This window comes from Mytilus trossulus, chromosome 4 (genome assembly GCF_036588685.1).
Source record: "Mytilus trossulus isolate FHL-02 chromosome 4, PNRI_Mtr1.1.1.hap1, whole genome shotgun sequence".
NCBI classification, from domain to species: Eukaryota; Metazoa; Mollusca; class Bivalvia; order Mytilida; family Mytilidae; genus Mytilus; species Mytilus trossulus.
Genome location: NC_086376.1, coordinates 64815321 through 64829454, shown reverse-complemented (window position 1 = coordinate 64829454; position 14134 = coordinate 64815321). Strand labels below are relative to the sequence as shown.

The 14134-nt window shown below is 32.1% G+C and overlaps 2 protein-coding genes across 2 annotated transcripts in view; both read left to right on the top strand.

Annotated features, from left to right (window-relative positions):
- LOC134715756 (NBAS subunit of NRZ tethering complex-like) overlaps window positions 1-9183 on the top strand; it is a 51309-nt gene extending 42126 nt beyond the window's left edge. Inside the window, exons 32-41 of the mRNA XM_063578171.1 lie at window positions 2377-2621; window positions 2948-3066; window positions 3567-3659; window positions 4354-4467; window positions 4959-5050; window positions 5543-5705; window positions 6454-6596; window positions 7183-7266; window positions 7938-8046; window positions 9094-9183. Of these exons, the coding sequence (XP_063434241.1) occupies window positions 2377-2621; window positions 2948-3066; window positions 3567-3659; window positions 4354-4467; window positions 4959-5050; window positions 5543-5705; window positions 6454-6543 (916 nt within the window). The 3' untranslated portion in view covers window positions 6544-6596; window positions 7183-7266; window positions 7938-8046; window positions 9094-9183. The remainder of the gene's footprint in view (window positions 1-2376; window positions 2622-2947; window positions 3067-3566; window positions 3660-4353; window positions 4468-4958; window positions 5051-5542; window positions 5706-6453; window positions 6597-7182; window positions 7267-7937; window positions 8047-9093) is intronic.
- Window positions 6688-13980, top strand: LOC134716744 (NBAS subunit of NRZ tethering complex-like). The gene is made up of 8 exons (XM_063579749.1): window positions 6688-6809; window positions 7183-7266; window positions 7938-8046; window positions 9094-9180; window positions 10569-10711; window positions 11669-11795; window positions 12983-13111; window positions 13693-13980. Exons 1-8 carry the CDS (start codon window positions 6688-6690, stop codon window positions 13978-13980), a joined length of 1089 nt encoding a protein of 362 aa, XP_063435819.1.
- Window positions 13981-14134: the final 154 nt, after the last annotated feature.

Genomic DNA, 14134 nt, shown 5'->3' with positions numbered 1-14134 from the left:
CTTTGTCTGTTTGTCCATAGTCAACATGTTGGACAACAACTCAAAAAGCCTAAACCAATTTTCATAAAACATTTGTGACATTTTCATATTTATAAATATAAGCTGCCGCTAGTTTTTGTTTTGTTTTTTAAATTTCTGATATTACTTTGAGGTTTTATGGAACTTTATCCTGCAATTGGGTGTTCTACTATACAGATACAGCCCTACAGATATCGCTATGCTGTATCTGTATACTATACAGATATCGCTTTAAAGCTCCGCCCACTGCCGGACTGAGTATTGTATGAACCTGCATGACCTCAGAATGTGTATTGCAGTCGGATTCCAAAGATATATCAATTGCGAATTAACAATTAATTTTATACGTTCTGTTTGTTTTCAAACATTACTTTAGAGCAATAAGAATCACACCAATTTTCTGATAACATACACACATGAACAGCAGTCTTTTCTACGATGACAACTATCGATTTCAAAACGTGAATGTGTATGATTGTGTAACAAAAACAACCATGTCAATTTCAGCATGCATGTTTAGTGAATGTCGAGTCTGAAGCGTAGGAAAACTTGTACACTCCTATTTCAAACTGGACAATGTTTTGTTTTTTGATTTTAGCTCACCTGGCCCAAAGGGCCAAGTGAGCTTTTCTCATCACTTGGCGTCCGTCGTCCGTCGTCGTCGTCTGTCGTTAGCTTTTACAAAAATCTTCTCCTCTGAAACTACTGGGCCAAATTTTACCAAACTTGGCCACTATCATCATTGGGGTATCTAGTTTTAAAAAATGTGTCCGGTGACCCGGTCAACCAACCAAGATGGCCACCAGGGCTAAAAATAGAACATAGGGGTAAAATGCGGTTTTTGGCTTTTAACTCAAAAACCAAAGCATTAAGAGCAAATCTGACATGGGGGTTAAATCGTTCATCAGGTGAAGATCTATCTGCTCTTAAATTTTCATATGAATCGGACAACCCGTTGTTGGGTTGCTGCCCCTGAATTGGTTATTTTATGGAAATTTTACTGTTTTTGGTTATTATCTTGAATATTATTATAGATAGAGATAAACTGTAAACAGCAATAATGTTCAGCAAAGTAAGATTTACAAATAAGTCAACATGACCAAAATGGTCAGTTGACCCTTTTAGGAGTTATTGCCCTTTATAGTCAATTTTTAACCATTTTTCATAAATCTTAGTAATCTTTTACAAAAATCTTCTCCTCTGAAACTACTGGGCCAAAATAATCCAAACTTGGCCACAATCATCATTGGGGTATCTAGTTTAAAAAATGTGTCTGATGACCCGGCCAACCAACCAAGATGGCCACCTTGGCTAAAAATAGAACATACGGGTAAAATAGTTTTAGGCTTATAACTCAAAAACCAAAGCATTTAGAGCAAATCTAACGGGGTTAACTTGTTCATCAGGTGAAGATCTATCTGCCCTTAAATTTTCAGATGAATCTCATAACCCGTTGTTCGGTTGCTGCCCTTGAATTGGTAATTTTATGGAAATTTGACTGTTTTTGGTTATTATCTTGAATATTATTATAGATAGAGATAAACTGTAAACAGCAATAATGTTCAGCAAAGTAAGATTTACAAATAAGTCAACATGACCGTAATGGTCAGTTGACCCCTAAGGAGTTAATGTCCTTTATAGACAAATTTTAACTATTTTCATTGGGCCAAGTTCATTATAGATAGAGATAATTGTAAGCAGCAAGAATGTTCAGTAAAGTAAGATGTACAAACACATCACCATCACCAAAACACAATTTTGTCATGAATCCATCTGCTTCTTTTGTTTAATATTCACATATACCAAGGTGAGCGACACAGGCTCTTTAGAGCCTCTAGTTACTGTTGAAATTAGTTGTTATGTTAAAATAGATAATTATTCATCTAAAGTGATGTATTATTGTTGACCATTCGAGATTCTTTTTTTTCGAACCCGTCTTCAGCTGAATGTGTGATTACTGTATCGTATTACTACACGGGCCTCAAGGGATTTCAAATCAAAAATTAATACAAAACATGTGTTTTTGTGACTTTCAAAACACAAATAATATACAGAGCTAATTGCAGGATAAAGACAATAACTGTTTAGTGTCTTTAAATATCAGCTGTATTTGTACTCGGCTTGAAACAGGTGTAATAGCTCGCTAAAAGCTTGCATACACCTTGTTTCCTAGCCGCGTACAAACACAGCTGATATTTAAAGACACTAAACAGTTGTTGTCTATTCATTCATTGAAAAAGGGACAGCTGTATCATACGCTCATGGCGCAGCTCTTTATTCTCCTTCATCACAACGTTATCTTAACCTTAAAAAAAAAAATGACTATTTAAAATCACTGCTTGATATTAATATTTTCAGTCTTGCCATAGAAGAAATAGAGGAAAGAGTGAAGAATAAGAATATTGTTCCAATGTTGCTAAGTCAGCCTGAAGAGTTTGCTGAGAGAATGAGGACCAGTATTTACCCTGACCTGGACGGTACAGATCATACCACATTGATATATTACTTCACTCTACTGGCTGGAGTGGGCGATGTAAAACAGGGAGGAATCACAGCAGACAATCATCTCAAACTACTGAAAAAACTCAAAGGGGTTGCCATAGGTAAGTGAGATTGTACTGGTTGATTGACCCACAATGCTATATTCTGGATTTATTATTATTAGTGAGTTTTTACGTGCAAAGAGAAGTATAAATAGAATATAGGGTTGTATACAAATACCACTTTTTCTCAATCCACGAAAATAAATAAGTTAACAGTATTTGGTACAATTTTTTTTTTAACAACATTCTATTTAATTCTTGAGATGATCGTACTGTTATTGATGTATACATTTTTTTTAAAATGTAAATGAAAGTTGAACATTATATGATATAAGATTTAAACATTCTTTAAGAAAGTAAAAGTTAGACGTCTTAATATATTGTAGGTTTGGACTGTAAACAGTTGATGAATGGTTTAAGCAGTCCAGTCAAATACATAATACCTGTACTGACCCCCACTAATGTGACAGCCATAGCTAAACTGGCAAATAAAATACCTGATGGGGTAAGTTATATTTACATGCCAGCTTATGTGAAAACTGCAGTTAAAATAGCAAAAGATTATGAAATTTATTTGTATCTGGCAAACAAAACACTGAATGCAGTTCATCATATTTCCGTGCACTAACCTTCACAATTTAAAAAAAAAAATTTGCAAACAACACAACTGCTGATATTAGTTATGACAACCATTGCCATTGCTTAAAATATACCAAGAAAATACTTGATTATGTTCTATTAACTCAACAATTCTGAATAGAAATACTTCTATGTAGTAACCCCTATATTGTGTATTGCCCCTTACCTCTCAATCACAGAGTTACAAATGAAATTGAATTCTTTGAAGTTATGTACAGCTTAAAATGATAATTAATGAGAAAGAAAAAAAATTAAGCAATGAGGTATTTCCAGTTGTAGATAGTTTTTATAAATGAATTCATTTCCAACTTTCAGGTATTACCCAAATGATTATTGAATTGAATATCTTTTACCTATAATTTTCAGACTGGTGGATTTTTACATCCCAGTGTAGTACATTGTGCTTGGGCTGTTAAACAATTTTGGAGTACAGATACAAAGAAAGTACCAGATTCAACGGTAAGTACTGGGGATAATGGTACATTTGTAATCACAAATACCTAAGCAAAAAAACCCAATATTTACTTAGGATATATGATTTTTAAAGCATCTTAAATCTGTGTTTGTGAAACTGAGTCATGGTATGCAAAGTAACTTAGTAAAGAGTACATGAATATCAATAAATTTTTAAAAAAAAAGATAGCAAAATATTGGACAGAACAAGTATGATATAGACCACACAAAGTAACTACCAGACTCCTCCGAAAAAAGAAACGAGTTCGGGACCAGGCCTTGTGGTCATTAAAATTTTGAGTCTCTACTATACTCATACTCGAAAATCAACCAATCAAAATGTTGGATTTCATGTTTCGAGCATGAATTTGGTACTCCAAGCACTGAGGAAAGTTTTATGACTTCAACCCAAGATAACCTTACTTGTGGTGAGGTTAAACTGCTTTTATGTGTTCCTTACCCTATCTATACCATATGGCATAAGAATAAAACACCAAATAAACATGTCAAGAATTCATTAATATTGTAGAATCTTATATCAAATGTATGGTGTTGTTTTACAATAAAAACTCTATACTTATCTCAAATTTGGGAATATCATATCTTACTCAATGCAGTGGTAGAATCTATACTTGTATATAATATTCCATTCTCAATTTTATTTTACACTTGTGAAGTTCTAGGATTCTGTATATTTCAGGCTGCCTGGGTACATAGATATGAAGGTAGTGGGGAATCATTACAGAAGTTATTACCAGTTGATGTTATCAATTTTATTGATGAGATTGTTTTCTCAGAACAGTCAAGGTTAAAGGTAGGTTTTAATTTTTAATTAAAAATCAACTAAATAAGACAGAATCAATCTTTACAGTGCCATTCAGGTATATGTGAGTTATGTATGCTCTCAATAAAAGTGATTGGAATGTTTTACTGCATTGATGAAGATATTGTATTTTATTGTCATATCAAAGTCTTTTTGTTGGAGATTCAAAATGTATAAATGGAGATGTGGTGATATCTGTCAATAAGAAATCAACTTGTCAACACACTAAAAAAATGCATATTACTTTAACTGTTCTCAAGTTATGCCTCTTTATTACTGAATAATTTCTCTCACTGTTGTATGTACTGAAGGAATGTTTCATTTCTATGCTAAAAAACTTGAGTAAATTTACTCTCAAGCTGGGGTCATCTGATTCCCATGAACAAATTCTTCTATTTATAATATTTTTTATTATCACATGTTTCATCATCCAAAATTTTTTCTATAACCATATTTCATACTTGAAACATTACTATTTTCAGCTAGAGGTTGAATGTAGACAAGAAATAGTAAAAAGAACTTTAAAATTTACTAAACAACATGGTGGAAAGAAGAAAAAGCAAGATGATTCTGGGTAGGTTTGACAGATGCAAATAATAGATATAATCATAAGGATATTCATTTATCTAACAAAAATTGGAGGAGGTAATTGTGCTGATATTGTGTATTACACTTTTCCTGTTTATATTCCAACAACTTGGTACAACTGATTGCCTCATGACGCCTCCTTGAAAGAACACAATCTCTTTTGCAGATTATTGTAAAAGAAAAATTGTTTGATACAAATCGTCTTAAATAATAAGAGAAACATATCCACACCGTATTAAAGTGACACATTATTTGCCCAGTCTTGACAAAATTTAATTATATCATTAAGATTCACACTCAATGCAGTGGTAAAATCCAAATATAGAATGTTATTAAAAGAGAAACAAAGCCAAGTCAAAAAAGTTACGTGACCAAAAGACAAGAAACAGTACGCAAAACATAGCAAACTTTAAAACTGAGCAACACAAACTAAAGTACATTCAAATGATGCTGGAATAATGTATTATTTTCTATCTAGATGCAGGATAAGTTGGGAGGATGCTGCCAATACTCTACAGCAATACCTGAATCACATAGAGAATTTAAATCATGAAAGTTTTAAATCGTTGTCAATGTCTGGTGATGATATGTTGGTGGAGTATGCTGCCAAGTTTGATTTGTCAAAGGGAGATAATTTGCAGGTTAGTTGGATTTATTTACATTTTTATACCCCACCTACGATGGAGGGGCATTATGTTTTCTGGTCTGTGCGTCCATCTGTTCATTCATCTGTTCGTTCGTCCGTTCGTTTGTCTGTTCACCTTCAGGTTAAGGTTTTTGGTCAAGGTAGTTTTTGATGAAGCTGAAGTTTAATCAACTTTAAACTTTGTACACAGGTTGCTAATGATATGATATTTCGAATTGTAAAGCCAAATTAGACTTTTGACCCTAATTTCACAATTCACTGAACGTAGAAAATAAAGTGCAAGTTTCAGGTTAAAGTTTTTGGTCAAGGTAGTTTTTGATGAAGTTGAAGTCCAATCATCTTGAAACTTAGTACACATGTTCCCTATGGTATGATCTTTCTAATTTTAATTCCAAACGAGAGTTTTTATCCAATTTCATGGTCTATTGAACATGAAAATGATAGTGCAAGTGGGGCATCTGTGTACTTTGGACACATTCTTGTTTTAGATATTTAACTTAGCAGGTCCCTGTGTTCTTCCCAGGGCCATACAGCAATGTGGTACCCTAGTGATTTTATTATAGAAAGTATAAGGGCCATGGTGTCATATTTTTGTAAAAACCAGGGTGCTATTTGAAAATTCTGGGGAGAACACTGGGACCCTTAATTCATCCTGAAATAGTTAAATGACAAAGTTTTACAGTGAGCTTGTTGGCTCTTTTTACAAACGATATCCATTTGTCTAATATGATTGAAATATTTAGATGCAGAAGTTATACTGTGACATGATAGAGAATGGCTATACTGTGGAGCTCATAGAAGACATTATGGAAGTGTTTCCAGTGTCACCATGAACACCACATACAGCATTGAAGGAAGCTGTTGGTCACATGATACAGTTACTAAGGTAAATATATTATCACCATGGACTCCACATAAAGCATTGAAGGAAGCTGTTAGTCACATGATACAGTTACTAAGGTAAATATATCATCACCATGGACACCACATACAGCGTTAAAGGAAGCTGTTGGTCACATGATACAGTTACTAAGGTAAATATATCATCATCATGGACACCACATACAGCGTTAAAGGAAGCTGTTGGTCACATGATACAGTAACTAAGGTATTTAAATATTTAATGATGCAACATACAATATTCAAGGTATCTGTTAGTCAGCTTCTTAGGTTAGAAAAGTGTTACTATGGATACCGCATACCAAACAACAGCTGACTATTTGTACTCGTATACAGTTATTTATATAGTTTTGTATCACCATACATCTAAGGGGCAAAATTAATGGACAATTCAGTCACTTATATTAGATAAAAATAGTGTTACCATGGACACCACAAACAATTTAAAACTTAGTCAATGAGACAGCACCCAAATGATACTAACATACTAAATTATCTACAATTGCTTAAATTGTATGGTGAAGTTTATTTTAAAACATTTGAATTAGTTGAAATGTGATTTTTAATTGCAGAGACCCAGATGAATTGGACAAAAAACAGATTCTTGCCAGACTTGAGAAAGTTGTACTTAATGTTGAAGAGCATCAAAATCAAGGGTAAGGTTGTTACTTGCACTACTGAATGAGTGTCGGTAAATAAAGCATGTTGCCCATTTTATTTGAACAGAAATGATAATCTTGAAATAAAATTATTTAAAATTGAATTCACAGAATCAAGATTTTTTTTTTTATATTAATTAAAAATCTAAAAATTTATAAAGATATGGAAACTAACTATAAAATTGTACTGTGTATTCATATAGGTCACTAATTTCATGGATTTTTAGGTAACACATGAACTTAGTATTCATGTATTCAACAAAACATGAATACTGGTAATATAAAGAATATAACAAACCAAAGAAATCGAGAAACTTTGAAAATACAGTCTTCTTCAATCCATATAAATAAATGAATCTTCAGTATAAAGTACATGGATACATACAAATTCATGATGCTACAGTGTTATAAATCTGGGCAAAAATGATATCAAAATCAATTGACTCATCTTTGATTCAGAAGATATGCCAATCGTCCATTTCTCTTATAGTGGCATAATCTTTTTCAACAAACATTAGTATAAAGACCCTCTTTAATAGTAAAATAAGGATGACTATTTCTGTCAAGAAAACTGCTGAGATTGACATATGCAATGGTTAAAGTGAGCGTTTTTACCAAAAAGTATTTTGTTCCATGTTTTATATTGTTCTATACTCTTTATATTTCAGGGGTAACCTGGTCTCCTCAGAAGATGTTATGGTATTATTGAGACCATTTTGTTCAGATGACAGGGTAGCAGTCCAACCAAGACTGGATGTCTTACATATGGTGGAAAAGGTAATTTTTTAAACAGTTAATTCATTTTATGTAAATTAATCTTCTTTTTTAAATTTTTTGACCCAGGCAACTACACATTATTTGAAATGAAAATAGCTGTATTTGTTTTGTAAACATATTATTACCTTCAGTGGACGACAGCTTCATTGTATAGTGAATTATAAAGAGATTGATTGATTATTATTTCATTAATGTCCAGTATAAATATTTTATCTTAGCAAAAATCTCTAAAAACTAGGCGGTAAGCATAAAGGTTTCTACACAAGTTATGTAACTTTTGTTATTGGTCAAAAAGAGAAATGGATCAGACAAAAGTTTGCAAAATTAGTAACATTTTGTCCAATACAATACAATACAATACAATATTTTTTATTGTCAATCAAGGACGCCCTAAAAGAGCAGTATAATTACAAGTAATTTGTTACAATGATTATTATTAATTCTTAATGATATGCAAATGACAAAATATAGAATAAAGAAAATGAGCCCAAAAATAAAATTAAAACCACAGATATTTATATATGCATATATTGAACATGTAAAAATGTTATTAAGCTGTTTATGGATACCATTAGTGCCATAAAATTTAAATTTGGTCTATGAATGATTCACTGGGTCAGCGAATTGGCATTATTTACATTTTTATCAGTTTATCCCTCTCAGTCCAGAGACTGATTATTAGATTACATAGGTGTTTTAGAACTTCTAGATTCTCACAACCCATTAGCCATATAAACATATTTTCATCATTACATTTCTTTAAATTAGGATAAGAAATACAAAGTTCTTTAATAAATGTCATTCTGTATGTTTCTAATTTTTTGCATCGTAGGAGAAAGTGGATCTCATCTTCCACCTCCTCCTCACAGAGTTTACAAATACGCTCATGAGCTGGAATGTTTTTGTGTCTCCCTGTTACATGCATTACTATACACACAAATGAATATACTGATTCTACAGCTACAGTTGTGGAAAAGGATTTTTAGAAGCCTTTTTATAGCAACAAGATTTTATATCCATGTCACAGTAGGATATTTTTTTTTCTAGAGTTTCCAGTTAAGTGAGGAAGATTTAGTATTGTTGACATTATACAGAACTGAGGCTGTTGTCAAGACAACATGGTCTGATATACAGGTATGTTATATAGACAATAATAGTGCATAGACTTGACATATCAACGATATAAGGATGAGGCTTAGAAACGGGGAAAGCGAGGCTATGCCGAGCATTTTCCCCGTTTCGTGCCGAATCCTTATATCGTTGATATGTCAAGTCAATGCACTATTATTGTCTTTATATTGCAATCTAAAAAAACACATTTTCAATTTTTGTTTAATATGATAATTTTATTATTTGAGTTAAATATTGGGAAACTCCCCCTTTTATAAAAAAGCCTCATATCATGCAGGCGGAGAAATATACAACACAATGAAATGTACATTTCCTAATGAAACCCTTAATAGATGGTGAAGGAATTGTTTGAGATTAACTAAAATATCAACAATAAGCATAAAACATAATGATTTAAGTGAAATATTTTGTTTCTAAAAATTGTAAAAGAATAAGTTTGAGTCGTTGTATACATTGGAAACAAGAACAGGTTGAATAGGTCGTATGAATAATTAATAACAATTTCGGCAATTTTTATTTAAATATTCATGAGTAAAAGTGATATCAGGTCAGTGATTGTGTATGACATAGAAATATACGGTCAACACATTTTGACTGCTCAAATAGAACGAGTGCAGTATAAAAGGGGTTAAAAGTGCTTTGTCATATCTCCACCACATTAGCATTGAGGTTGACAATGACCACCTTAAGGATGTACTTAGGTGAAATTTAAAAAAATCAAGAAATTTATTTTAAATTGATACACTATTTTGAAAGAGCACCAGTTAAGGAACAAAATAAGCAAAAAATATTGATAGGTAATGGACCTACTTTTCGAGATATTTGAGTTTTAAAAAAATGTGGGAAGAGACTTTGGTTTTTTTTTTGGTTTCAAATCGAAAGAAAAAAAATTAAGAAATTGCTTAAATTTTGGAAAATGGCCTTTTATGACCTATTGAAGACTTTTATACAGAGAACATGGGTGTTATGGGGCAATATATTTTACATAGGAAGTCAAACTGTAACAAGTCACTAGTAAATAAGTAATCACTGCACATGTATCCTACCATGTTATATGTGGCATTATGATGTAGGAAGTCAAACTGTAACAAGTTACTAGCAAGAAATAGTGGGATCATGACTACAACAACTTCAGTCAAGTATGATACATGAATGGGATTTTATTTGATTTATCTTAGAACAGAATCAATATTGATCCAGTAAATTTTCCATTAGATGTGAGTTTCATACTTACCCAAAGTATTTTTAAGTAGAGTTGAATTTTCAGTATGCTTATCATTTTTAAATAAGACAGATTGCATGTTACATATTTGGTTATGAATTTTGTTGTATTGTTAAACATTTAAAAAGCTACAACACTAGCTAAAGACTTATTTATTTTTTCTTTGAAGCTAAAAGAAAGTGATATAAATACAGACAAGGCAAGGCACCAGCTGTTTTTACAGTTGTTGTCCCAGAGTACTAATTACAATCATTTTAATGCTATTTGTGACTTACTACAACTATGGCCTCAACTTAAAGCTGCAAGTAGCAGGTAAGTGCAATAGTGCTCTTCACGGTTAGTTCGGCCATATTGGGTATTTGATAGGGGGCAGATATTTTAGAAAGAGGTGAATTGTATGAAAGAATGGGAAATCCTGTATGTGTTTCTAAGCAACTGCTCTGTTTTAATGATGTTTTCTCTTATTTTTTCACACTATTTTTACCTCCATTATTAAAATATGCCCCCTATCCAATATGGTCAAACTAACCGTGAAGAGCCCTATTAAATAGATGCAATATAATGCTGTTTATTATGTAATCAATCCTTAAGCTATAAATACAAATATTGACAGACTGTTATTTTAGTCTACAAGTAGGAATTTTATGGAGACTATTTAACTATCCCCAGCATCTAGTAATTAAGAAAGGATTTCGGGCATCCATCCATGACACGAAATCAATACATTAACAAGGGAAAAAATGCAAAAAACAAAAGAACAATGCTTTTATTGCTGTTCTTCATCTCAAATTTTTGAAACATGACAAAAACTGTCATCTCACTGCAAGTTCAAGACACATAACTCTGCAGCCTGTTCTTAAAAACAAGAACAAAACAAACCACCATTTATTTACTGTCAATGCAGACATATTTGGAATGTTTTCATTTCTGTAAAATTTCAATGAGACTGGTTTCACAATTACAAAAAATCTGATAGCATCATTTGTATCCAACATTTTCCTAAAATATTATTACATAGCAATTTTTCGTCATTTTCAACAATTTTTTTGATTAAATGTAGACTATAAATGCACTCATGAATTTATGAATTTACAGTAGTTGTGCACTTTTAAAAAATTGTAGTTCACCTGAAACAATGAAATCCACGCAAATTAATATCCTGTGAATATTCATGAATCCAAAGTATGTTAATTTTGGGTGTTTTATCACCTTTGGCATGATTGATGTTGTAAGGTTAACTGAAAATTTACTTACATATCTTTATTTCAGTGACCAAGAACAAAATGTTTGGGTAAACATATTTTGTACTATGATAAACACCTCAGATTCTAAGACTGTATCATTGGTGGTTACAAAGTACAGAAGTATTTGTGATACTGTCAGTCTGGGTATTAAGGTATGTGTTTAAGTGTAGAAGTCTTGAAAAAACTATTTTAAATAAAAGACTATCCTGCTGTTTAATACTGATATTTCTATAAAGAGCTAGTGTCTAAAAATCTGTTTTGAATTAATCCAATTTAGAATACCGCAGCATTTTGCCATGTCAGTAACTTTTTTAGCTTATACAATATAAGGAATGCTTATTGTTGAAGGCTATACAGTGCCTAATAGTTGTCACATCTTTTAACTTTAATAAACAGTCTTACCTCCCTTTATGAAAAAAAACTGTTCATGCGACCCTTTGTTGCTTAATAGTCATCTTAATCAAGTTTTGCATACATAGCAGCTGTCTTTGACCCTGTTTCTGCACCAAGTCTGTTTACCTTAACCAGTAACTCCTTTTCTCTTATGGTTGGGGCCTGTTATCTATTTCTCGCATGAATAGATAATTCTCGTATCACACTGTCCGGAGTGTGATACGAAAAAGTGATACGAAAAATGCGTTAATTTGATTGGCCAACGAAACCTCCTGAAACGATATTGCGGCATTTTCATTGGCTATTCTTTAGGTCATTGTTGACAGTTAAAGGTCACAATGATGTACATTTCCTCCATTGCAACGGAGATAAGCGATTTCTTCAATAATATAGAAAATACGCACACTTTTCACCTTATTATATATTCTTATTCAAATATTATTACATTCTGAAGCGTACAAAATGTTTAAAAAAGTCTTATGTTGAAGATTGACGACGAACAGGACATATGACGTCACAATGCAGTTATGTTCAAGCGACTGGGTCGACGTTTCGCGGATTTTTTTTATTAAGCACAAAAAGCATGTTTACCATAAGAGAAATAGGTTTCACAACTCGGGAGAATTATATATCGTTTGATATCAACTCTCTTTATTTAATTTAAATAGTAATAACAAACTCGCCACAGGCTCGTTTATTATTATATTGAAATTAAATAACTCGAGTTGATATCAAGCGATATCTAATTCTCACTCGTTATGAAACCTATAAATATCTAAGAGATTTGAACATTGGTAGATTCTAAGGGAGTTACAAATAAGAAATAAAATGATTTATGATTACATTTTAAGTGCTGTAAAAAGTACAGGATATTCCAAAAGATATAATCAAGTGACTTTTAGATTCTATAAAATGGAAAATTTAAACATGTTTTATACTTTTTCAGTGTGTAAGACATGTGTATGACAAGATGATAGAGAAAAAATACACAATAGAAGGAGTAAAGTTTGTGTTACTGTCCACACATAAAGACATGTTGTCGTCTGCAGTCACAGAACTAGCAGCTCTTGATGAGGTAAATTATAAATATTTCATTGATACTTGTCCAAACATCAATTCTATTTGGGTGAAAGGATCTGAACCTGCCAGCTTTTACGTTTTGGGCGTGTAATACTCAATTCTTTCACTCCTTGACCCTTGTGAACGATTGTGATCATGAAATGGTCCTTAAACATGATTGTGTGAAAATCTTCACAAACAATTGGTCAGCTCCTGATTTTGTCTTTTCCTTAGGTAGATAACCATGATCAGCAATAACTATCATGTGCTTCATGTAAGTCTGCGATAAATAAGTCAAAGCTGACAAATACATGAACAATCAACTGGTTTTGGGGACTTCTTTATTCACCATGGAGATTTTAAATCTGCTGCTGTTTTTTCATCTCAAATATTTTCAAAAAGCATGAAACAGCTTACTATTACAAATCACATAAAAAAAATGAGACAATTTTTGGTAATGGTATCATTTAGATTATCCTTATGATATCAAACAAAGAAAATAGCCATACAAATAAAGAAGCAAGTATACACAGTTAGCAGTTTATTTGGCTAAATAAAATTCATGTGTATTTATTTTATATTTTTATTTTATTTAAGGCAAAAGATGATGAAGAGTTGTTTGATCTCCTGTTAAAGAGAAGTCTTCTGCCACAAATTGTTTATACAGTTTATTACAAACCTGTGATTTGTTATCTGTTAGCCAATCAGAATGTGGAGGAACAATCACATGACTATATGTTGTTGAAAACAGTAGCCAATCAGCTTAATGACAATGGATTCAAAGCAGAGGCTGGTTCTTTAATGTTGCAGTCTAGATCAGCATATTCAATGCTTCAGACTTTTAGTTCTGCGTTGGGATCCGTAGGGAAGTGGCTCAAACATTAATGTTGTATTAAGTTTATGATCAATAAAAATGCTCAAGATTATTCTTTTTTCAATTGTTTCTGAAAAAAAAAGCTCATTTTATCGTGTTACCTCAAGTGATAGTCAAAAGCAAGACATATGCTTGCTGTTTCTTGCAGCATCAACAATTTAAAAA

Coding starts and splice junctions, on each gene's coding strand:
- LOC134716744 (XM_063579749.1), top strand. CDS start 6,688: ATGGACACCACATACAGCGTTAAAGGAAGCTGTTGGTCACATGATACA. Junction 6,810..7,182: donor GCTGTTGGTCACATGATACA/GTAACTAAGGTA, acceptor TTTTAATTGCAG/AGACCCAGATGAATTGGACA. Junction 13,112..13,692: donor AACTAGCAGCTCTTGATGAG/GTAAATTATAAA, acceptor ATTTTATTTAAG/GCAAAAGATGATGAAGAGTT.